Genomic DNA, 23,333 nt, shown 5'->3' with positions numbered 1-23,333 from the left:
TATCGTTTTTGCATCATTTATTCTGGGATCAGAAGCGCGTGCTCTTCATATAGACGAAAAAAAAAACCCATCGACACGTTCATCCAGAACACAGCATTATGAAGCTATCCATTAAGAAACCCATCACCTCCCTCAAAAAGTGGTATCGCACCACTGGCGAGAAGACTATCAACAAAGCGCAAACCTTCCCCATCAAGAACTCTCCCGATCAAGACGCTTTTAACGAAGTCGACAAAATCAGCGACGGAGTAGAGTCTCTTCATGACTCAGAAGATGAAAGCGCCAACACCAGCGCCAGCATCAGCGACGAAGTTGAGTCTCTTCACGCCTCTGACGATGAAAACCCCTACCCCGAAAGTCCCATCATCTACAACGGCGGCCAGTATTTCGACGCAGAAGACTACTTCTACCACGACAATGGAAAATACTTCGAAAAGGCGCTGCGACCGGAGAAGAAGCCGAAGCCTCCTCAGCCCAAGATCGACGCCTACCTCTTGAACGAACTACACATCGCGATGCACGGACACAAGGACCCAGAGGTCATCCAGATGGAGAACTACGTCAAGGCAATCAACGAGCAGGATGACGCGCCACTGAAGCCCGCGAGACCTTAGAAGGGAAAGGGAGGACACGGTGCACCTGCATGGTCTGTTTGCACGCGCTGCAAGGACGACAAGGAGGCGAACGAAAAGGCGCATCGCAAGGTTGCGGGCTTGCTCAAGTTCTTGGAGCCAGGGATAATGCTAAGCCGGAATGGACTGCATGAGCTGATCATGAAGTATCCTCCCAAGATGGTTCGACGACGCAGTATTTGATGGGTGGCATATTGGTACAGGGACACAATTTCTTGTGAGAAAGGAGGAGTCACTTTTCATGTGCACGACAGAACTTGGAAGCGGATTTAGCATTGGCAGATATCTTGAGATGGATTTGGACAGAGATTTGGAAGCGAGTCAGAATGTGTCCTTTGCTATAGTGGTCTTTTTGCTGTGGATTCTATTTTGACTGCCTAGATACCTCTCAGATAGACAATGTGATTTTGATACTACACTCCTGTAAAGAAATAATGAAGTGACTGTCCCTTTCCATTATAAGATAAAAACGCGAGGAAATGCCTGTTGAAGCCACACCACCTCCAAAAGTGACTTTCATCTCAAGTCACATCGCCACGGACTTTTTATCTCGATGAGCTCTGTGGTAGCTTACGTGACAATTATGCACCAGAGAACAACTAATCTGTTTAAAATCCCTCCTTCAAGACCCAAATATGAGTTCCACTGCCTTGAGCTGCACACTGAAAGACGTCATAGACATATGTCCTCTTTCATAACATGGTCTGTTCACGTAACGACTACACTGTTCAGAAGTACCCCCCAATGCTCGAGCTGTTGCAGCTGGCGATCAGCTGTGCGCATCCAAAACAACCAGAGCATGTTTGCTAGGGTCTGCAACTGTCATGCAAGTGCCAGAGTCGAGCAGAACTGCATGCACTGCACAAACGCGACTTTTCTGAATCACGCTAGTGGGAGCCTCTTCTTTTCTGCCATCAACAATTTTCATCTTTTCCTTTTCTCCCTACCACCAACCACTACCTCTACAGTCTCATTCTTGGAAACAACTCTTTTGAAATCCTTCCACATCAAACATAAATCATCAACTATCTTACCCACCAAACACGATGCCCGAAGCAACAGTTCTCGATGTTAGGCGTAGGCTGAACAAGATGCCTGAAGATCCGGCCAACGGACCTCTTCACGTGGAGAAGATCACGATCAAGGATGACGAATACGAACTCATCACTCACCCGAAAGAACACGTCCTTGCCATTGATGACGATGACGACGACGACTGGGATGACTGTGAGGCGCCTCTCACAGTCGCCGACACAACTTCTCCCAAAGTTGTTGACAATTCTGCGGCCCTCGAATCCCCCGCCCCCGTCAATCAACGCCCAGAACAACCACTGGTAAACCGAATCAATAACAAAAAGACGAAAGCGCAGGTCGCTTCTGCGTTGCAGTTTTTGCAGCCAGAGATCAGGAGTAAGAATTATATCGCGCCCCCTACTGAGGACTTCCAAGCTAACCAGGCGATGAGAGACAGCCTAAGCCTTGACACTGTTGGCAAAACTACCTAGAAGAACACAGCCTGGATTTTCCTGCATATGAAGAAGAGTACTACTACAAGTTACACGCCGGGAGCAAGAGGTCGATGGAGGGTATTGGGTAAACACGGTATTGGAGAGATGAACGAGTAGACAGGTTGGTAGATCAACAATTTGACTGTCTACGAATATATGTAGCTCTACTAAGTGATGTCTGATGAGCCAGGAAGACAGTGATATTTGCAAAAGCTTGTTCATACCATCTCCATTGTATCTTGCCTCGATCTTTGCTCGGCTTGATGTGTTTCTTTCCTTTCGTCGGAACGAGCAGAGAGTGACATCAGGTTATTTGCCCCTATGCTGGCCTTTAGCGACAGCCCAGATAGGCCCCAAAGCCTTTCAAAGCCAATCACTATTCTAAACATGTACTTCTCAAACACAAGAAAAACCAACCTGCGACCTGTTCCGGATGGCTTGAACACTGGTGGATGAACAATACCGTGGGATCCCACTGTTCAATTCCAACTGTTCTAATCAGCGCAGCTCTGTTCGCATTGCTCAACCACTCCCCACGCTAGCAACAAGTTTGTTTGCTTGCTCTCCTTTGCATTCACCGTAGGCTGAAAGATTCACTCTGCGGCATTGTGGGGTTAGTGCAATGTTCCTATCTCACAATTAGATGTTCGAGGGCCATCGTTCAACCTCAGCCTCGCATTCTCACCATTATAAAAATCCCACGTCTCCTTCATCCTCATTTCTTGGTATCATTACTCACCTCATCTGCGTTGGACATCTTTACATACCACCTGCGAAAACAACTCGAGATATCCGAAACACGAACCTCATCAACCGACCCCCTTGTTATCGCATCAACACTCAGTATGTCGACCCCAGTCAAGGAGACCGCCCCCAAGCGAATGGAGCTCGGAGACGACATGGATGACTTCGTTCTTGTCCTCGATACTGCCCGCCGCGTCAAGCCTCGTGGTGCCGTTCAAGGCGAAGAGCAGAAGAAGAAAACGACTACCTTCTACAAGGCCGTCATTTCCGGCAGCGCCTCGATACCACAGGGAAACAAGACACAGGACTCCGCCGAGTCTCTTACTCCTGCCACAAAGAAGGCCCTTGACGAGTATCACGCCGAGATGCGCAAGGTGGCCGAGGCTTCGATGCCCGAGCGTGACGGCCTTCGCGTTCCTTGCGAAGACTGGTTTTGCACCAACAGAGGATCAGCTCGCTTCAATCTCGATGCTGAAATCTGAGTATTCTTCTTTCCTTCTTCCTACCATCTGGATTTATGTTCACTGGTAAGTCATTCCTCCTATGGGTTGGGTTATTCGCAAGCTTAACCCTGGAGTCAACAGGTGCTGTCCGAAACACTGTCAGTGTCAGAAAATGTTTTGGTCGAGTTTTTGACAAAGTTTGCCATGTCGGCGTTTGGTGTGTTTTTTTGAAACAAGAATGGAGGCATGACAAAGTTAAAGTTTATTGGGACGTTGCTGTTCATATGATATCCTATCTTGTGGTCCTATCCTAGTCGGGATAATGTTTCCAATGGCCCTTGAGTAATGACCGATTCATGCAGACTAAGATCGGAAATGAATATTTGACTAGTTGTACCAGGTAATTTCTAGAAAAAGACTTTATTAGATCGCACAAGTACGTTTGACCATCTTGGATTGCCCGTTCTAGACACGAGAAGCGCTACGTTAGTGAAAGTGTAAGCCTCAGCCCGCAGCGCAACTAGCAAACCGATGAAACAGTCTGTTGGTCCCCCATTCTGGTCCGTTTCTCGCAACGAGTCCGAGCTTTGAGAGAAAGACTGGGGTACATGACGCGACCGTTTAATGCAATGTCACCAAGGATTGGGACTAACGTGGTTGGTAGCGTAGAATTAACAGATTACGTGGCTCTCACTAATTCACTGGTTGCGAAAATCTAATCTTGCTAGACTGACAACACAGGGACCGGGTTGGGTCAGCCAACAGACGCACCGGTGGAGAGGGTCGGCACCTCGCGTGGTAGGTCATGAAAGTTACGGTTGGCTTGCAGGGAAACCGAGCTGTTGGCTCTAGTCACATATTCCATGCTCAACTGTAACCTCTCAAACGGTGAACCGCATTGGTCAATGCCGTTCTAGCAGGGGATAACCAAAGACCAAGACTGGATCCGGGATAGACCATGTAACCAGCCATTGCACATGGAGACATGCACTTGCGGGAATTAGCATATCAGTAATTGCCTCTGGATATACAACCTGTGGATGAACTCATCCGAACCCTTCTACCATTATCAGTAATCAGTTGAGAAAGCCCAGACCATACTTGACCAGGGCTACGGCACTACTGCAAGTGCTGTCTTGCCCTGCCAGGGGACAAGGAGGAGCCCATGATCTGGATTGTGTCATTCACCTAGCCGATTCCTCTTGAACCCCTGGACTGGACCAGGGTAGCATCAAGTGCCACCGGTTTTCGTCCGAAGTGGGTAAGAGTCCCGTGGAGTCGGCTTGCAACAGTGGGTGCAAGAATGCTGGCTGAGGGAGGACCAAAGAGACAGGATTGCAATCACACCACGTTGAACGTGTATCGGGGAAGACAGAGTACCACTGCATATTCAGGAATGGGTTACATTACCACCCTCATGTCTATCACTTCGTATGTGCCCCATGTCAGCGCCGGCACTCGTCAAATCACACCGGTAATCCATCCATCACGTGCCGTACTAGTCAACCAACTTATCAACCAAAGAACCATTGTCGATGGATCCTCTAAAAAGACGTTGGTGAATTAGGTTTATGTGAATCCTTGCTGGCTTGATTTCCTTATCCCCTGGGCACAAATCAACCCCTGACGGTTGTAGCCGTTATGGAGTGGTCCCGAACCGATGCATCCGCCGTCAGTTCATGGTCCGTTCACCGCCGCCACAATCGTTGAAGAAGACATGAATTCCTTTAAAGGGTAACGTACTTTCGCGAAAATCGTTAGACTAGTGAATCAGTCTTATAGTTCTGTCACTCTGATACTCTTCTCTATATTCTTACACCATATAATTGGTCTCATTACGTTGTCTTTACGTATATAATACTCAATTATATCTCCAAGCCCTACACAATGCCTCACAAGCACGTTCCTCTTAGACCAGTCAAGTTGACATTTGATCCTGTAGGATCAAACACCCTAGGTGTGCCAACCTTGGACTTTGAGTCTCTGTTCCGGGAAGACAGCGTCTCTGAGGATGCCCCTCTTGTTATCTACCCAGAGGATATGGGTGTCCCATGGAACACCTCTCTTCCTTGGACCAGACAATCCAAGTTCTGGGCTTACGCCGAGGCAGCTGGATATGAAATGGCCAACGGAATCAGCCTTGACAAGGCATCAGAGCGTGGCACACTACCCATGGAGTTGATGGATGAGCGTCGCAAGTGGAAGATTGATGAGCTAGTTGAGGATGCCATCTCTTGCTGTGCTTATCTTTACCCTACATCATCTCCTACCAGATTGGCGTTGTTGACCCAGTCTGTTCTGCTTCTATTCCTCCACGACGGTATGCTGATATGAAACCGCGGCGAAAGAAGTCAAGTACTGACATGTGAATACAGATGTTATTGAGCGAGGAGCTACTCAAAACGTAAGAAGCCTGCTCTGCAATCTATACAATTTGTTCAATATACTGACAGATCTTTAGGAAACCACAGTGGTAGACGAATTTCTTAGCATGGCTCCCAAGAACAGGCATCTTAAGAAATTCTGGTCAGACGTATTGGAATGTGATCCCGTCCTTGGACCTGATCTGCTTTATGCTATCCATGCTTTCGTCCGTGATGGTCGTGTAAAGTCACCCTTTAAGCAGGATCACTATGCCACATTGGCTGATTACATGCTTTACCGTCGCAATGATGTTGGCAAGACGTGAGTACTTTTCAAGGCATCTTTCTATCACTTTCACTGACAATGAACTCAGATTTATGATTGCAGCTATCCGCTTCGGCTCTGGCGTGCAACAAACACGCGAAGAACTTGCTCCCTTTGACGAGCTTGCTGATCTTTACGTCAGACACTCAATTCTTATCAACGATCTCTACTCGTATGATAAGGAGGTGCACGAGGTCAAGACTATCGACGCGTCCATCGTGAATGCAGTTGCTGTCACAGAGCAGCTCCTTTCCGTGTCGCCTGACCTGGCCAAGAACTTAACCAGAGCTATTACCTTTGACATGGAGAAGGAGTTTTACGGCATTTGTGAGAAGTTTATGCACAGCCCTGATATCAACGATCGCCAGCGCGTGTTCGTTACTGCGCTCTTTGATGCGTTGACAGGCAATATCTTCCATTCTGCTACTTTGAGCAGATACGTTCGTCACGGCGAGAGACCACTTCCTTGCAAGTGTTAGATAAATAGGGTGGAGATATTCTTAACATGTTTGTAGCTAGCATCTGTCCTGCGTTTTAATACCACTGTACGCGATTTATCATTTCCATGTTTATCTACGTATCTCGATCTGCACAAATCCGATGGAAGGATCAATAAGATGAAACTGTGATAGCAGATGCGAATATTGTAAGAGTCCGTGCATCATTATCACTATATTTGATCCGTATAGCTGCACACTCAAGCAGGGATACGCGGCACTTTGACAGATATGGTTTCTTGGCAAATCCGAACTAATGCCAGTGGGATATTGCAGTTGGTAGGATTGCTCAATACGTTTAATGTCGTATCCATCCCACTCTGAAAGCACAAAAGACCAGCCCCCAATGCTACAGTGCCAAGATCGGCAAATTGGCCAGCAAGGAAATCCTTGACTGTCAAGATAGCGTTACTCAAACGTAAATACCGGGGAAGTAGGCGGATGGCAGCGGAACGCCCCCTGCCAAAGTGTGATCTCCCGGGTTGGAATCCGTTTTCAGAAGGCTATATTTCTCGCGTCACGATGAGTCTCTGATGGTACAGAGTATTCCGCATGTAATCTGTTCATTAAAATCTCTGAAGCAACACGATGATGGTTGGCAGTGGAGCAAAGCCCTCACCGCTTGTTGGCCGTTGAGTGTTGGTTGTTCGGTTCTGTCTGTTGGTTCTGCGAAGTGATCATATCATGAGTGGGTCGCGTAATTGAGGATACTCTCCGGCATGCCCCTTAGCGAGATAAACCCTGAGCCGAATATGATTCATCCTGGTCAGTCACAGGCAAAAACATGGTTGGACACCAAGCTATCGCGTTATGCTAGTCATGGCTATTGCAGTTGGTAGTTTCGGGCCAAGGGATGAGGGACATAGTAGAATTCTAATTACATAGTAAATACTAGGAGAGTACTGATCGGCAGAACAACAGCTTCAAGATACGAAGGTTCAAAAACTATGGGGAACACTTCTCGTTACATAAGAAAAAAGTTTTCAGTTGGATTTGCCAGTAGCCTTTAGGGTACCATGCAGACGAAGCAACGAATTCTCAAACCCACTCAACAGAAGCGAAAGTCCACTCTCATCACTATCCACAGTCTGGTCTTTGATGATAAAACTCACCAAATCTCGTAACTTAGTGGCCAATCCTGTGTCAGCGGTTGCCAAACCACTCAAAAAGCCAGTAAGAATATTCATCATAGGGTTCAAAGAGGAGTTCATGCTAGAACTGGTACCCAAGGTGCGAATGATGACTTCAATAGATCTTAGCAGCTCAGTGACGAGTTCGTCGATCTCCTGAATGATCGACTGGCGTTGAACATCGGTCAGGCTGAGGTCTTTGATGTTGCGCGTGGCTGAGAGTCGGCTTAGTGGGCCGGATAGAATACTGCGGATTCTAGTGATTTCTTTGAGGGTGTCGGCAGTTCCCTGCTTCTCGGAGAGCTTTCCAGCTTCGACTTGACCAAGGATGGTATCTATAATATGTTATTAAATGGCAGAGCGTACAAGATTGTCCCACACGCACCGATCTTGTCTGTATGGACAGTCACCTGGTCAAGGGTGCTGTCCAAATCATCGATAATATCTTGACCACTCTTGAAGCCTGTTGTGGCAAGCTTGAGCTTGACCAGTCGTTTCGGATGTTTCTTGTGAGATTTCCGCGAGCCTTTCTTTCGCGAGATCATGTAGGTTTTAGTAAGAGCCTTTTTCTTGTCGGACTTGGATCGCTTGACGTTTGTTGTTGCCTTTTGGCCCGAGGGTTTGCTGAACAAGCCTTCAAGTTCGACTGAGAGGGCATTGAATGTTCCCTTTTGAGCGCCGGCATCGAGGAGGTGAGACTCTCGAACGGCGACGGATTTGTCGGTGGCGGGAGCAGCGATAGAGCTCGACACCAAAGCGGCGGCTACAGCTAGAAAGACCTTCATGATGTACGTGGAAAGAAACGGTCGATTGTTGATTGTATAATTTTGGCGAGATCGCTTGACCTTGTTACAGTCGACAGGATGCGGCATGCCACTTTATGTATTCATTCCCAAGGGTCCAACATGAACTTAACGTCTGGCTCGAGACCAGTAAAGGCTATCTTGGCATCGTCAACACTCGCTCGACGCAGCATTATGATACGCCTGTGACATAAAGAGCTGATCGCCACTGACGCCAATCACGTTCTTGTGCAAACGTTTATTATGTCTTTATATGCGTATACTTTGCAGCTGGTATGAAGCTATTCCCGGAAGCGTTGACGAGGCTTGTCGATCGCACCCAACGTCGTCAAAATAAAGTTGCAGCTGCCAGATCCGGGCACCCGCATCACCCACCTGATACGTCAGATTCCATTTTCTTGGGCACTGTTGTGCCTTTGTGGGTTCAGTTGCGATGGAGTCCTGGAGGGTGACCTAATGTCAGGGTCAGGTACGGATGCAGGTCCCTAACCCTTTTCATGACTTCGTGCATACCAGTTGGGTTTGGCGAACTGCTGTGCCACTTCGGCAGTTTCAGTGTCCCGCTGCTTACTATGGGGTAAAGGATTGAAGTGATCCCATTTACTTGGGTCCTTGTTCTCCCAACGCGACGGTATGTATGCACAGGTAGACGTAATAGTAACACTGCTGCCCAGTGTCATCAGGGTGGCGATTTAAAGTCCCGTTTACCTCGTACACAGATATGCGAGTTGCATGAATCCGTCATCTCCTGACTCAGCATTCCTTTCGGACCCAACTTCGGTTAATGTGATGACGCCAGATACAGGATTTTGACTGGTAGTTTAACGAAAGTTGTCTCATAACTATGGAGTTATAACAGCTTTGCACTTCATAGTAAACGGAGAATAGGCAAACCGAAACAGTAGACAAGGATATCAGGATTCAAGACAATTAAACGAGATACGATTCAAGTGTTGTATTTCTTGCAGCAAACCTGCCACAATATCCCTGTGTCTCTTGCGTAAATCTTCCCCGCCCTATCCTCAAGATTGGAGTTAGTGGCAAGCCACAACTGCCAAAAAGAGGCACCATCTCCACAACTGAGACAAAAAGGACACATGCTTTTGACTGGATCAGAGCAAAAGGAAGGGTCTGGCCGGGGATTGAACCCGGGACCTCTCGCAAGCAATGCTGTAGGGTTTTCCCTAAGCGAGAATCATACCACTAGACCACCAGACCGAGCAGTTTTATACTGATTTGTTTGGAGGGTGGTGAGAATTCTGACTCTATGAAGTTGTGGTGTTAACAAGAGCGACTCTCAATCATCTCGACCAAAGATTGTGCGACAATAAGGTTACTTCTTTGAACCACCACGCAAGATGTCTGCCAACAGAGAAAACACGCTGCACGATTTGCGGATTGATGTCTCGGCTCTGCCGGACATTACGCAACCCGAGATGGATTTCCTCGACTCTTCCTTCTTCCAGACCCGCGATAGTACCCAAGCAAGGCCCCAACTCCCAACACCAGCCTCTATTTGAGGAATATGGAGATTGTGGGGCCGATGTCATTACGATTAAAGAGCTGAACCTGGCCATAAAAACAGATGCTCAAGCTTATCTAAATCTTGAGGAAGCGCAAACGTTATGGGCAATTCGAAAAGTCTTTCCAAATGGCGACGTTCCAGTACCAGAACTGTTTGGTTGGCGGAAATACGGGGATCGGGTTTTCATTTACATGAGCCTTGTGCCGGGAGAAACACTCCGAGAAGTCTGGCAATCGCTTAATGAGGATGACAAGGCTTCACTTCAGAACCGACTCAAGGAGATCATTGGTACACTGAGAAAGCTCAAGCAATCGCCCGAAATCATCGGTGAGTGTATTCAGTGTCTCAGGTTTAATTGCCCTCTAAACCATCTCCAGGCTCTGCCCGCCGAGGACCACTACAAGACCGTTTCTTTCGGATAGACGGGGAGAAAAGTCCTTTGTCTAGTATTAAACAGTTCAACGATTGGCTGTTCGCTATTGCAACCCGCCAGGATCCCCAACCAGGGAAAGAGATCCAAGGCCTAGACCACCCTGATATGTACCGCGACGTGCTCCCGGATGAAGGCAATATTTATTTTACTCATGGAGATCTTACCCTGGTCAATATTATGGTCTCGGGTTCTCCTGGCACTTATGTTATCACAGGGATCATTGATTGGGAGCAGGCAGGGTGGTATCCTGACTATTGGGAGTATTGTAAGATTTTGCTGGGAGTTTAGTTGCACCACGAGTGAAGGACTGAGGAATGGGCAGGAAAAATCACGGAACCATTTGATGACATCTTCTTTGCAGTCTCGGAGTATTCCCTGTGGTGTTGCCCTTGATAACCACGAACCCCTCTATGATGCTTCGTGTAGCAAGATGAAGCCATCGAAACACACCATCACTTATGTATATATATACAATCTCATTATCTCTTAATACCTATCGTACACATCCTCGAAACCATGCATCTGGCCGAGTCTTGAATCATAATGTCGTAAAATCGCTCTACAGCGTAATACCATAAAGTCCCTCGCCCTGTATAACCTCCCCATTCTCGTACGTAATTCTCTTCCACCCTTCAGCCTGTGTCTCATCACGGATCCAGTCTGCCGTTGGGAAATACCGCTCGTCCTTCTTGATAGTGACAACCGATGGAGTGCCAGAGAAGTCTGTCATTTTGATCTTGAAGTCTGTATCAAAAGGTTAATGATGATCACAGCAGGGTGGGGGCTTGGCACTTACAGGTCTTATCAGGGATGCTGGCCACCACATTGATCAGGGCCTCAAGATCAGGCGTTGGCTTGTTATCGATATGCGTAATGAAAGTCGTCGCATATACGCTGTACAAGTTGGACGGCGAACCGACTAGCCAGCTTGTGATGTACACTTCACTGGGTAACTTCTTGATGCACTGTCGAACAGTCCGGTGTGGCTTCTGGGCGGTCAGACCGCAGAAGTTGACAACACGCGACGTCTCAAACTCATCTTCAAGAACGGTCTGGGCCTTGAAACTGATCTGCTCACCGCTTCGCACAGCGACGACGTCAAGAGATTCTTTCCAGTACATCACATCCACGTCAGAAAGTTGCGTGACGAGCTTTCCGTCTAGAGTAAGCAGGATATCGCCCTCTTCCAGGGAATTGGGTAGACCGCTCGATGCTCGCTTCACCATAAAGAGCCGACGATCGGATGATCTGCTTTGCACTTGGCTGATCCACTCTTCCGACACGCCCATTACGCGAGCCTCTATGATCGTCACAGCTGCCAGCTCCACGGATAGACTCCTCAAGCTGGGGATAATACCTTGACTGAGCTTCTCCGCAATGGGAACAATGGCTTGAGAGCTTAATCCGAAGCAAGCTTCATCGAGATCTTCCATTTCATACACAACCCACAGAGCTTGGATGGAGCCATCTTCGGCAACGAGAACGCCGCTGCTACAATATGCGCCGATTCTGGTCTCCACGTCGATCCTATCAACGTTGATAGGACGCCCTCGAGGGGGGTTCGGAGGTTCTCGCTCCTGTGGTATAACCTTTGTGACAGCTGTAGAAGCATAGACCATCTCGTCGCTGTCGTTATGCCCAACAAAAAAGGTGGAAGCTCCCTGTGAGATACGCTCCGTGCTGAACTTTGCGCTCTTGACAGGTGCGTCCACAAGACTGGGGTCGTACTGAATGATGGCGTAGTGGTGAGCAGGGTGTAGGAACACAACCTTTCCAGGGATCAGAACTGAGTCCGCAAAAGTGAGCTCGATATCGCACATCTTTGTGGGTACAACTGTCCGGGAAATAATGACGAATCCACGCTCGGCATCAATTACAAGTCCCATACCCCGATGAACACGGGTAGACTGTCCGTCGATCAGAACGGGAGCAGAGAACTTGACGTTCACGAAACTCCTCACAATCTCCGCTACTGCCCTCAACGGAATGTGCTCAAGCGTGTCAAACGAGGCACTCAGCTTGTTCGGCTGAACCGCAGGCAGTGGCTCAGCAAGGACATCAACATCCCAAGCTCCAGTGTCGTCGTTCCTCGTAAACATCTTCATGCGCTGAAACCAATGCCTGTCAATTGGTACTACTGCGGTTCGAACTGTGTGTCGTTCCCAGACGTGCCAGTACTTGATCGCCACTCTGGCCCTGTCAGGGATATCCTTGAGTACCTGCACGAAGGTTTCCAGGTTGGGTGTCTTTTTGTGATTTACGCTGTCAACCATGAGGTAGTTATCGTGCGTTGGATGGAAGGGCCCTGCTTTGCAGACGTAAACGCCACGGCAGGGGAGGACGTAGCGCTGGGCAACTTGGTACGAGAGGTCGTGAAAGCAAGCTGCTCCGACAGTGACGAAGCGATCGGGAGTAATGGCGTTGAGGTTTTGCACCGTGATATCCTCTTCTATGTCTTCTCCATCTCTTTGGACGAGGACGCGAATTGTTTGATCGATGTTTTCGTCAAAGATCGTGTTCAAGTTGAGGAACTGCGTGATAAGTTCACCGTTGATCTTGATGAGGATATCTCCCTCTTTCAGTTTACCGTCTGACGGTCCCTCTGCCAGGACGTCAACCGCCACGATGAGGTTGTCTTCTCCTGGAAAAGACTTGCGAAGAACACTCTCCCACTCTGGATTCAATCCAAGTCTCCGACACTCGTCAAAAGGTTTGAGTTTGAAGACAGTCTGTATTTCTCCTCTTTTCACTTTGCCGCCGTTCTGGATCTGCTTCAACGCTCGAAGTGGGCCATCAAGTGGGAGGAAATAATCGGTAGAACCATCTGTGCGACCGCCAGCTTGGAGAGCGATTCCATGGCCGTCAACATTGACCACAGGGGATCCTGAAGAACCGCCGGATGCGGAAGCATTGGCTTGGTAGTAGCAGGTGTTAAAGTCCATGTATCCGTCGTAGATGGGGGCGTTTCTGTCCAGGCGGCTAATGAAGCCTGATAGAATACCCAGCTTTTCGCCGCTATCATTACCGATGACCTTGATCTCAGTTCCAACTGTATAATATTAGATAGTTGTTCCAAGTGAGAAGTTGTGAGTTTACCTTTGGCAAGATCGGGTCGTAGTTGCATGGCAGTGAGCTCCATATACTTGACCGCCTTTGGATCAAATTTGAGAAACCCAAAGTCATGGACGGGGTCGCGATAGATTGGATGGACCTCTACTTCTTCTTGGTTATTGAAGACGATATATCCAGAGAACGGTCCAGGGCCAACCACATGTCGGTTGGTCAGGACAAGACTTGAAAAGTTAGCATAAGCGCTGATTCTCGCGACAACATATATCTTACCCTCGCTCAGCGTCAACAATAAAGCCAGTCGCTTCACTTGTCTTGGAGATTTCTGTGTCGAATGAATACGGGTGTGAGAACTTGACAGAGACAACGCATCTAACGACTTTCTCTATAGCTCTCTGCCATGCTTCGCTCTCGCTTTCCGAGAGGAGACCTGTCTTGGATGGGATATTTTTCTCATGCTGCGGTGAAACAGGGCTGGTGACGCCGTTTTGGGTACGCTCTGTGGATTCTGATAATGACATGTCTCGCATTTTGGGAAGGACCGGATCCTGATGGATAGTCATGGTGGTGGTATGTCCTGATGAAACCAGGATGGTTGAGCGGGATGGTCAGTTAATGGTAGAGATGTTGCAGTGATACCGGAGGAACAGGGACGTATTTGAGTAATGTTCAGCGAGAACAAGGCGGGAGATGTAGGAATGACTGAGGTTGAAAATAAGGAGGAGCGAGAACACTCATGCAGTGCTTATGGTTGAACAAGGCCAGGCAGAGTCAGCCCTATGAGCGAATGAACACACTTCTGCGACCCCTCATTAGAGTTGAGGCCCTCAGCCCCGAAAAGTGGATTTGCTCTCCGGAGTGCCGAGTGAGAGCGTGACTCGACTGAGGCAACCAACAGTGGCGCAGCATGGAATCAATCATTTTCAGCCCTGACAATACCAGGTATTTCTCACTAGGAATTTTGAAGTCCTGTTCGGATCGCTGTATGTATGTAATCCAAGTCCCGCGAGAGCATCGCTTGATGTCGGAGTTATCGGTTACCGACCAAGAAGCATTATTCCGAACGTCAGCATTTGGAAACAGAGAAACTCAAACAAGAAAACCTTGATAGTCAGCTTGCGATCATGGGATGACTCACTATTTTCTCATACGAAAATACCCCGGATACGAATAGTCTCATGATGCCAAGTTGCTTAGTGCAGGGCATTCTTGACGTCAAGATATTTGCAGCTCTTTTTATTCAAGGTACCTTGTATCTAATAACTCATTTGGCGGTCATCTCAGAATAACACAGAAAGTATCTACAAACTTTAACCTGTCATCACTCTACCCAGATGCAAGAGACACTCTCGTCTTGCTCCCTCCCATCCTCAAACTCCATTCACCATCCCACTCCTCTGTCCTTCTAACCTCAAGCTCAACATCCTTCTTGGGTGTATAAATAGTGGCCATGTCACCTGTGTTCAGCGTCGGACTCCTTACCCACTGACCTGAAGCAGGACTCATCTCGCACCGCACAACAAGCAGGGCAACCACTATTAGAATCTCTGTCGAGGCAAACTGTCGCGCGGGGCACAAATGTGGTGGCGCGCCCCAAGCCATAAAACTGCTCGATGCAATCGCTTTCTTATCAGATCCGTCCTTGGGCATGAAACGATATGGGTCAAAGACATCAGCGGACTCTCCCCATGTCGTTTGGTTTGTGTGCACGGGATGGCCAGGCATCATGACGAATTGCCCAGCTTTGAGCAAATACTTGTCGTCTAGGAGTGTATCTTCCGTCACTTTTCGAATATTCGCGTGAACATGTCTTGTGCGTTGTGTCTCTTGATAAATAGACAAAAGCAAAGGACATTGTGTCTTCAACGCCGCAACGTCTACCACGAACCCAGTCTCTTTGTTTCTGCTGACAGCATGTTCGATCACTTCCCGTCGCACCTCTTCAAGAAGTTCAGGTCTAGAGAACAACTCGTAGATGGTCCAGTACAGAATAGGAACCGTGTTGGCAAAAGCTGCTGTTCCAAAGGTGGCTTGCTGCTTGCAGATGTCATCCTCGTCGATACCTGCTTCTTGCATAGTGCGCTGACGAGCCATGTAGACTGCTGACACGTCGGTAGGGATATTCGTGTTGTATTTGCGGAAAGCATCAAAGACGATCTCGCGAGCTGCGTAGCCTTTTTTGGTAATGTCGAGGTTGATAAGATGAAGAGGCATATAATCTTGCCATTTCCTGAACTCCGTTAGCTTTTCGGTTAATCTTGTGACATGTGTTGGTCTTTTACTTACCAAAACGCTGCATCGATCTTAGGATCGCGGAAGGGATGCTCCACGCCTAGAATACCACAGGCACTCGCTTGCACGACTGCGTACCTAACCCACTCTAGCAAGGACACCTTATTCATTCCGTTCTTCTCTCTAGGCAGCAGCTCCTCGATATCGATCAACGCACGGTCTCCCATTCTTGAATTTTGCTCGTCAAGACTCGGTCCCGGCGCAAGACTATGTTTATGGGCATGACTGAACGAGTCAACCCACTCACTCCCAAAGATTTCGAAAGTGGCAGGTTTGGCATCACCCATATGCTTGGCAGCAGTTTGCATAAAGGGACGGAAAGAAAGTGTTTTAGACCTTTGGATCAGAGGGATGAGGCGGGCCGTTTTGGCGACGTAGAGTTTTGTGTTGAAGATGGCAACTGTATAGATTTCTTGGTCTGTTTGCTTGCTGTCTTGGCCATTAATAACTATTCTCCAGCAGTATTGCTGGTTTACATACCTAGTTATCCCGTGATAGCCAGAACTATACTTCATCATGCCAATGAGATGTCCAAAGACTGGTATTTTCGACTGAAGACGCTTTGGCTCTCTCGGGTCATCTGACATTGAAAACAGCCATTCTAGCGTGTATGCAAACAGGACGAGCCCTGCTGCACCATATAATATCTCACGAAGCATGATGATGACAACAAGACAACAGTATCACGGTTCCTGCAAAGGGTAGGCACGCTGAACGTTTTAATAGATTTAAATACGGATCATTATCTACGCATGGATCTCAGAGACTCAGATCCTTCAGAGTCCGAATACGAACTCCTCAAAAAGCACTAGGATCAATCTAGCCCCTCAGGGTAGCAGAAGAATTAGCCGATAGAAGCATAACAGACGAAATTAGTAGGTCAGCTTATGCAACTTAGACTATGGCTTTTAGGCTATTTATTTTTATACACCAAGAGTTAATTTTTCTGCTACCCACTATCTAGCTAGCGCTAGCCAAAGCATCTTGATTCAGGGGAAAGAAACCGAACCCGAGTAAGAAGATGACGAAGGATTATTAATTGGGTTGTTTATGATTGGTGGGCCATGTCAACCGTTTTGTTTAGTTTTCTGCTGCATGAAACGTCAGAAATGGCTCCAATTTGAGTTGGTGCGCATGTCATGGGAGGAACAGTACAATGGTAAGCTATAAACAAGCATTGTGTTACAGCCAAGAATGCATGTTGAACGAGTGATATTATGTAAAACCCTATTTTTCTTCCTCCTTTTTCTTTGTCTATCAATAAAACCAACCCTAAAGCATTGTATAACTTTTCACAACTCAATAAATCGTAGGAGCAACAGGGTAAATTCCACTGCAAACGTCTCGCCAGTGCTAACTTTGTTCGAAGTCTACTTGTAAACGCCCTCCTTGTTCTGTTAGAACCTGGATACATAATCCGAAGAAGCCATCTCCTGGCGTAACAGTAAAGTCAAGTCATGCGTGATACCGCCTGGTCCAAGGCATCAATTACCGCATCGTACAATTGATTTGTTTCCTCTACACTTGACTTCGTCCCCAGGAAAAAGGGTCCATCGTCTGGAAAGAACAAAATCTTGCGCAGAGCATATGCCAACTCTTCAGTACCCTTGAAGGCCGGTGCAAACTCTGAAACAATGGCTGAGAACCTCTCTTTGTTAGAAATATCTTGGATCTTCTGGTTCGCGCTTCTAACACAGCCGGTGTTATCTTTGTTCCAGGGGAAGATTCGGCTGTCGGGGGAAACATCTCCATGTTCAGCGATAGCGAGCCACATGAAGCAGTAGAAGAACGACTCTAGATCATGTCGGTAGGTATGCGCGATGAAATCGTCCTCGTGGCGCGCAACATCGATGGCCATAAAAGCTTTTGTTCCAATCATGTCAGGAACGGGGCCTTTCAATGGAACCCGTAGATCTCTGCCACTGTCGAGATCAATGAGAAACCCGCAAGGCTGGCCTTTTTCGGCTCCGGGTGACTTGTTGATCATGAAGTTTCCCGGGCAAATATCCCTGTGGATGATTTCGCCGTCAAAGTAAAGCGCCCGGTGTGCCTTGATGGCATCTCGAAGGCAGGAAATCAATTCAAAGACACTTCGGTAGTTGGAAACGGGACGGCCGACTGGAGAGATGACGACACATGCTGTCAGATACTTGTTTGTCTCGAGGCGTCGTTGGGCGATGAGCTGGTTGACGCCCCAAATGTTGAGTTCAGTAACTCGCTTCATGAACATCTCCTCCTTTCGGCTTGACTCGTCGCGGAGAGAGAATTTGACAATGACCTCGTCGCCTTTCTCGTTTGTTGCACGGTAGACAGTAGGTCCATCGCTGACGATGACCTGAGGGCGTGTGATGGGTTCCTTGTCCAGCCAAAGCTTGTATGTCGAGTTGGCTTCAATCTTGTCGTCGCATGTCTCCACCTCGTCACCCTTGACAACAACATATTGGGACTTTTCGCTCGTGTAGAAGATCATTGGGTTGAGGCCAAGCTGTGCATCGTTCATTTTCATGAAGTCGTGTTCGAACTGTTCGAATGGAACGTTGTGGACGATTCCCGACCGGTAAAGGCGCACGCGATCGAAGAGCCAAAGCTCTAGCTCATCTCCGCATAGGTAGAAGCCGTGGAGGAAAAGGCGGGTAGGTTGAGACTGGAAGACTTTTTCGGCGCTATCATACAGAATACCGATAGCGGAGTTGTGATCGTGATCGGATTCACGAGAGATTTCTATGCCGACGACTTGTGTTTCGGGCCAGGGGTTGCTGTCCTTTTCGTGTGCGGTAGGCATGAGGAGATGCTGAATGACGCCGCGCTCGATGGACATACCGCGGAGGACGCGCTGAGGAGTGTTTCGCTTCCAACAAATACCCTTGAAGTACTTGTCGAACCAGGACATGTCCTGCTTCCAAATGTCGACCTCTATCTTGTCCATATTGACGATATTAGGTAAGGTGCAACGCAGGCTGATTGTGTAATTGTAGGATCAAATTTGACTTTGGTGTGTGCAAAAAGGTTTCAGGTTGATGTGAAAGGAAGAGAATTCGAGTCTGGGAAAGGGAAAAGGCAGAGTTCTGGTTTTATGGTAAAGGGAAAGAAGGTTCACCGTATCACGTTGAAGTTGGGAAGGTCACACAACCCCCGTTGATAACGCGCAGGCGCGACTGTACAAACAAAGCTTCACTCTTGCGATTCCAGGCAAACAAAAGGACTGTGGGTAAGCGACGTTTGAGTGATAGTGAAGGCCGAACCCCTAGAGGTGGTTGATAAGTAATCTGGATGCGTTTAGACAGTCACTTCAAGAGTACCAGGAGTGTGAATAATTGTTCATCACTATCGTCAACACAAAGTTAATTCCATTTCAAATGACGACGTGTCTTTATCTCATGTGAGTTCTCATGTGAGGCAGTTCAGATTAGGGCTTTCCCCTCGTTTCTCTGCTGATCTATCACCCACTCAATGACCGCGTACTTCTCCTCAACCTTATTACTGTCACATCCCGAGACATGGTTCGCATGTGCAGAAGGCTATTTCTCTCAGGAGCGGCGAAACAAGGTTATGGGATCTTTAAGGAGGTTCTGTTTGGTGATCAATATTGTGGGGTGAATAAGTACGTAGGTTGATTTGTGGAACAAGCGCAATCTATGTTACACGGAAGCCCATTCGGGCTCGGAATTATTCGATTTGGCTGAGAGTGTATTCCACAGACGCAGGGCTACTCGATTGAGTTTGTGACAGGCGCGCAACGTTACACGGGACGTATTCACCAGAGAACAGGAGCATCATCCAGTCTTGGAGTGGCAAGCCTGAGTCGAGGCAAGGTCGCACATGAAGGTGAATCAAATGTCGAATACAGGAGGCAGGAAACTGATCAAAGCATCTTAACAACAAGTTTTCTTCGTTCCCATATCATAGCTCAAACATCGTCCCGGAGAATATTTATTACGCTCTTTACTTATTTTTATTAAGATACTATTTACTGCTTCACTGTGATTGTATGGGATCTGGTCACACATCAGCCATTACGATACTGGGCCGTTTGCGTGTTCGTTGATTTCCCAACCGTAGACCTTGACTAAAAGTCTAAACCTGCATATTTATTACTTCTAGTCTACGATCTGCCTGATTATTTTGGTGAGATTGTCAGGGTGGTTGATATGAGGTGCATGTCCGCTCTGGATCTTATGAACCCCAACGTTGCCATTCGTCATGCCTTTGAGTATCTCAAGCATACCAAATTGATACTCTGGGACAACAAGTTTGTCTTGTTCACAGATGATGTAATGCACCTCGGCATCTTGGTAGCCAGCATACGTAAGTTGATCTCTGTATGAAGCCGTCGAGTGCTGTGGTAGTTCTCTTGCCAGCTTGAGCGCTTCTTCGGGTGGTGATTCTGAGTAGATGAAGGGCGCGCATTCAGGTGTGAGGGTCATGTAATCATCCTTGTAAAGTCAGTGATTTACTCACCTCGCTATGAACGAAAGGTGAACTTGCCTCGATTATGAGATAGTCTTGGGCTGTTAGCAATGCCAGGACGGATCCGCCGACGGGTAGCGCCACCGCAGCAAGGTAAACGATCTTGGTGACGCCGCTCTTTTTCCCCTGGGATTGTCGCGCTTTTTGTGAAAGTGTTTCCAAGCTTTGAGTAGCCGGTACGCCACCGTATGAATGGGCCAGCAAGATGACTTCTTTGTCCTCGTCTAGTATTTTCTCCACGACAGAAGCGATTTCATCAACGTCATCGCTTAAGGTAGCAGGGGCTTTACCCTCCTTTCGACCGACAGAGGGTAAGTCGACGATCTCGGATTGTATGCCATCGCGGGCGAGACTTTGCACGAGACGTTCGTAAAGTGTGGGCTTGGCGAAAGAGCCAGGTATGATCACGACGGTAGCCATGCTGGAGAAGAGCAGAGCAAGCAGTATAGAGAGCGAGGTTGGAAATTGAAGCGAGAGAGCACCAAGGTATTAATACTTATTTCAGCTTATATATATCTCAGTCCGTGCCCCAAGGTCGCATCGTGCCAGAGCGGCATGACCATGTCTCAGAGGCGAGTTTAGAAGAGGCCAATGAGGAAATACGGCCGCCGCGAGAGGACACAATTTCCATTTCTTTATGCGGGGCCAGTTTAGTTAGTTGGTGTTGATAGGGATATGATGTGACGACCTGAACAATGCCTCTTGGATTGGACTATTCCAGTGCCTGGGACATGAAACAAGCTTAAATACAGTCTTGTATCTCTTTTGCCTGGGTTGGTCTGGGATGTGTTGTGGGCAGTTGGTCGCTGCAAGCTGGTGTTTGTCCCGTGGCAATTCCACAGGGCCAACTCCGGTCTCGTTTGGGTGTGTATTTACCAGCAACTGTGCGATTGCGACAATCTATTTTCTCACATTATATTGAATTTGACATTAAATTGTTCACGTTGACACTCAACGTATTATACCCTATCTCTGTTCTAGATTCTTCATGCTCTCTATTGATGATGCCTGTCCATGGGCGACGAATGGACCCAGTAATCTAGAATATTTTAGGGGCTGATGCAGCTCCCCCACCCCTATCTTATCTCCCTGCAGCGCCGTGGCCCAACTAAACTTAGCGCCTGGACCCTGCGATGAAGGTCGCTACTGTAAACGGTCTAGCGCTGTGATACAAAGCAGAGACTTTTCTCAATATCAAAATCATCTGCCCTCACCAAACAAAGAAGAAGCATGCAACGCCTTCGCCTCAACACTGCACTTCTTCAGAGCCCACGTCTCTCACTTTTCCCTCTCAAATCAATCACCGCACTTCACACATCTCCTTTTTCTTCCTTAATAATGGACGGCAACAAACGTCGCCCTGGTCGTGGCGGTCGTGGCGGCCGCGGCGGTAAGAGAGGCATGCATTCGCAATCTCAATCTCATCGCGGCGGAAGACCCAACCAGAACCAACCTCGTCCTGAGCAGAAGCAAGACACTTCCGAGAATACCATTATGGAGGATGTTGCTCCTCCCGCAGCCGCAGCTGCCCCCGAAGCAGGTGCCTTTAGCACGCGTCGCTTCGATAGTCTTTTGGAGAACAGCCAGGTTGACCCCATCGTCGTGCGCACCATTACAAATGACATGAAGTTCGAGTTCATGACACCTGTGCAAGCCAGTACTCTGGACGAGCTTCTTCCTCCCCAGCGCAACGACTGCCTCGTTCAGGCCCGCACTGGAACCGGTAAGACGATGGCTTTCCTCCTACCTGCCCTGCAGACTATGATCAACCAGAAGCGCGGCTCTGGTAGCGGCATCTCTCTGCTTGTCATCTCACCCACTCGCGAGCTCGCTCAGCAGATTGCAGCCGAGGCCACCAGGGTTCTCAAGAACCTCCCCCAGTATCGCGTGCAGTGTGTCATGGGCGGAACCAACAAGGACCGCGAAGAGAGAGCTATCCTCGGCGGCTGTGAGATTCTCATCGCTACACCTGGTCGTCTTTTGGACCACATGTCCAGCGAGGATATCCGTTACTCCATGCGCCACGTTGACACTCTGGTCCTCGACGAAGCAGATCGTCTTCTTGACATGGGCTTCCTCAAGGATCTTCGCTCAATTGTCAAGCAACTTCCTGACAAGGCCAAGACCAACCGCCAGGGCATGCTCTTCTCTGCTACCATTGCTCCCCATGTGAAGCAGGTCGCCGAGCTCGTGTGCTCACCTCAGTACAAGTTCATCTCGACCATCCCCGAGGGTGAGGTCAACACCCATGAGCGCGTTCCTCAGTTCCTTGTCCAGGTTCCTACCTTTTCCGACTTGGCGCCTGCCATGGTTGGAGTCGTTCGCGAGGAGGCCACTCGAGGCCAGGACTTCAAGGCGATTCTGTTTGCGACTACTGCTGCGATTGCCGACTTTTACACCAGCATCCTCGTGGCCACCCCCGGTCTGCCGCCCGTGTCGGTTCTGCACAGCCGCATGACACAGAGCAAGAGGACCCGAATTACCAACGAATACCGCACTGCTCGCAACGCTATTCTCGTAGCGACAGATGTCGTCGCTCGAGGAATGGATTTCCCTGGTGTAACCTCTGTTATCCAAGTCGGTCTGCCCTCTGATAAGGAGAGCTACATCCACCGTCTGGGCCGAACTGCAAGAGCGGACGCTGATGGTCGAGGAATCCTTATTGTCTGCGAAATGGAGGGTTTCTTCCCCAAGTACACCCTCAAAGAGATCAACTTTCAACCCCGTGAGGCCGACCTGTCGCCAACTCAGGACGTCATCGACCTAGCCTCCAAGATGGAAGACGACGCAAAGTCAAAGGTTTACCAAGCCTGGTTGGGCTATTACAACAGCCACATGAAGGCTCTTAAATGGGACAAGACCGAGCTCGTCCGCCAGGGCAACACGTTTGCGTACAAAGGCCTTGGGTCTCCCGATACCCCAGCTTTGCAAAAGTCCACTGTTGGCAAGATGGGTTTGAAGGGCGTCAAGGGTCTGAACATCACGGCCGACCGAGCTCGCACCAAGCATGGAGCTCCTGGCGGCCACGGTGACAACGGACGCGGAAAGCGAGGAAGAATGTAAAGGAAAGGATAATCGGTACTCTCATAATGAAAATATCGG

The 23,333-nt window shown here is 48.5% G+C and overlaps 11 protein-coding genes and 1 non-coding gene across 12 annotated transcripts; 6 read left to right on the top strand and 6 right to left on the bottom strand.

Moving 5' to 3' along the window:
- Positions 1-98: 98 nt before the first annotated feature.
- On the top strand, positions 99-614 carry FGSG_03491 (uncharacterized protein; the record flags this gene model as incomplete). The annotated part of the gene is made up of 1 exon (XM_011323919.1): positions 99-614. The coding sequence occupies one exon, from the start codon at positions 99-101 to the stop codon at positions 612-614; it is 516 nt and encodes a 171-aa protein (XP_011322221.1).
- A 1,064-nt stretch (positions 615-1,678) lies between these two features.
- FGSG_03492 (uncharacterized protein) lies at positions 1,679-2,108 on the top strand (the record flags this gene model as incomplete). Its single annotated transcript, XM_011323918.1, has 2 exons — positions 1,679-2,042; positions 2,104-2,108. 2 exons carry the CDS (start codon positions 1,679-1,681, stop codon positions 2,106-2,108), a joined length of 369 nt encoding a protein of 122 aa, XP_011322220.1.
- Positions 2,109-2,985: 877 nt separating this feature from the next.
- FGSG_03493 (uncharacterized protein) lies at positions 2,986-3,366 on the top strand (the record flags this gene model as incomplete). The annotated part of the gene is made up of 1 exon (XM_011323917.1): positions 2,986-3,366. The coding sequence occupies one exon, from the start codon at positions 2,986-2,988 to the stop codon at positions 3,364-3,366; it is 381 nt and encodes a 126-aa protein (XP_011322219.1).
- A 1,848-nt stretch (positions 3,367-5,214) lies between these two features.
- Positions 5,215-6,494, top strand: FGSG_03494 (uncharacterized protein; the record flags this gene model as incomplete). Its single annotated transcript, XM_011323916.1, has 4 exons — positions 5,215-5,647; positions 5,703-5,731; positions 5,789-6,012; positions 6,065-6,494. The coding sequence occupies 4 exons, from the start codon at positions 5,215-5,217 to the stop codon at positions 6,492-6,494; spliced, it is 1,116 nt and encodes a 371-aa protein (XP_011322218.1).
- Positions 6,495-7,495: 1,001 nt separating this feature from the next.
- Positions 7,496-8,427, bottom strand: FGSG_03495 (uncharacterized protein; the record flags this gene model as incomplete). The annotated part of the gene is made up of 2 exons (XM_011323915.1): positions 7,496-7,977; positions 8,028-8,427. The coding sequence occupies 2 exons, from the start codon at positions 8,425-8,427 to the stop codon at positions 7,496-7,498; spliced, it is 882 nt and encodes a 293-aa protein (XP_011322217.1).
- Positions 8,428-9,572: 1,145 nt separating this feature from the next.
- Positions 9,573-9,663, bottom strand: FGSG_20603. The gene has a single exon. It is a non-coding gene; the product is annotated as a tRNA-Pro (tRNA).
- A 140-nt stretch (positions 9,664-9,803) lies between these two features.
- On the top strand, positions 9,804-10,691 carry FGSG_03496 (uncharacterized protein; the record flags this gene model as incomplete). Its single annotated transcript, XM_011323914.1, has 3 exons — positions 9,804-9,921; positions 10,031-10,297; positions 10,348-10,691. 3 exons carry the CDS (start codon positions 9,804-9,806, stop codon positions 10,689-10,691), a joined length of 729 nt encoding a protein of 242 aa, XP_011322216.1.
- A 271-nt stretch (positions 10,692-10,962) lies between these two features.
- FGSG_03497 (uncharacterized protein) lies at positions 10,963-14,035 on the bottom strand (the record flags this gene model as incomplete). Its single annotated transcript, XM_011323913.1, has 4 exons — positions 10,963-11,147; positions 11,200-13,452; positions 13,500-13,696; positions 13,746-14,035. The coding sequence occupies 4 exons, from the start codon at positions 14,033-14,035 to the stop codon at positions 10,963-10,965; spliced, it is 2,925 nt and encodes a 974-aa protein (XP_011322215.1).
- Positions 14,036-14,798: 763 nt separating this feature from the next.
- FGSG_03498 (uncharacterized protein) lies at positions 14,799-16,423 on the bottom strand (the record flags this gene model as incomplete). Its single annotated transcript, XM_011323912.1, has 3 exons — positions 14,799-15,702; positions 15,759-16,193; positions 16,245-16,423. The coding sequence occupies 3 exons, from the start codon at positions 16,421-16,423 to the stop codon at positions 14,799-14,801; spliced, it is 1,518 nt and encodes a 505-aa protein (XP_011322214.1).
- A 791-nt stretch (positions 16,424-17,214) lies between these two features.
- On the bottom strand, positions 17,215-18,690 carry FGSG_03499 (uncharacterized protein; the record flags this gene model as incomplete). Its single annotated transcript, XM_011323911.1, has 1 exon — positions 17,215-18,690. The coding sequence occupies one exon, from the start codon at positions 18,688-18,690 to the stop codon at positions 17,215-17,217; it is 1,476 nt and encodes a 491-aa protein (XP_011322213.1).
- Positions 18,691-19,861: 1,171 nt separating this feature from the next.
- On the bottom strand, positions 19,862-20,651 carry FGSG_03500 (uncharacterized protein; the record flags this gene model as incomplete). Its single annotated transcript, XM_011323910.1, has 2 exons — positions 19,862-20,148; positions 20,246-20,651. 2 exons carry the CDS (start codon positions 20,649-20,651, stop codon positions 19,862-19,864), a joined length of 693 nt encoding a protein of 230 aa, XP_011322212.1.
- A 918-nt stretch (positions 20,652-21,569) lies between these two features.
- Positions 21,570-23,294, top strand: FGSG_12421 (uncharacterized protein; the record flags this gene model as incomplete). The annotated part of the gene is made up of 1 exon (XM_011323909.1): positions 21,570-23,294. One exon carries the CDS (start codon positions 21,570-21,572, stop codon positions 23,292-23,294), a length of 1,725 nt encoding a protein of 574 aa, XP_011322211.1.
- Positions 23,295-23,333: the final 39 nt, after the last annotated feature.

Source organism: Fusarium graminearum, chromosome 2 (genome assembly GCF_000240135.3).
Source record: "Fusarium graminearum PH-1 chromosome 2, whole genome shotgun sequence".
In the NCBI taxonomy this organism is placed as follows: domain Eukaryota; kingdom Fungi; phylum Ascomycota; class Sordariomycetes; order Hypocreales; family Nectriaceae; genus Fusarium; species Fusarium graminearum.
The sequence above is the reverse complement of the archived record's forward strand: the minus strand, read 5'-3'. Positions and strand labels throughout refer to the sequence as shown.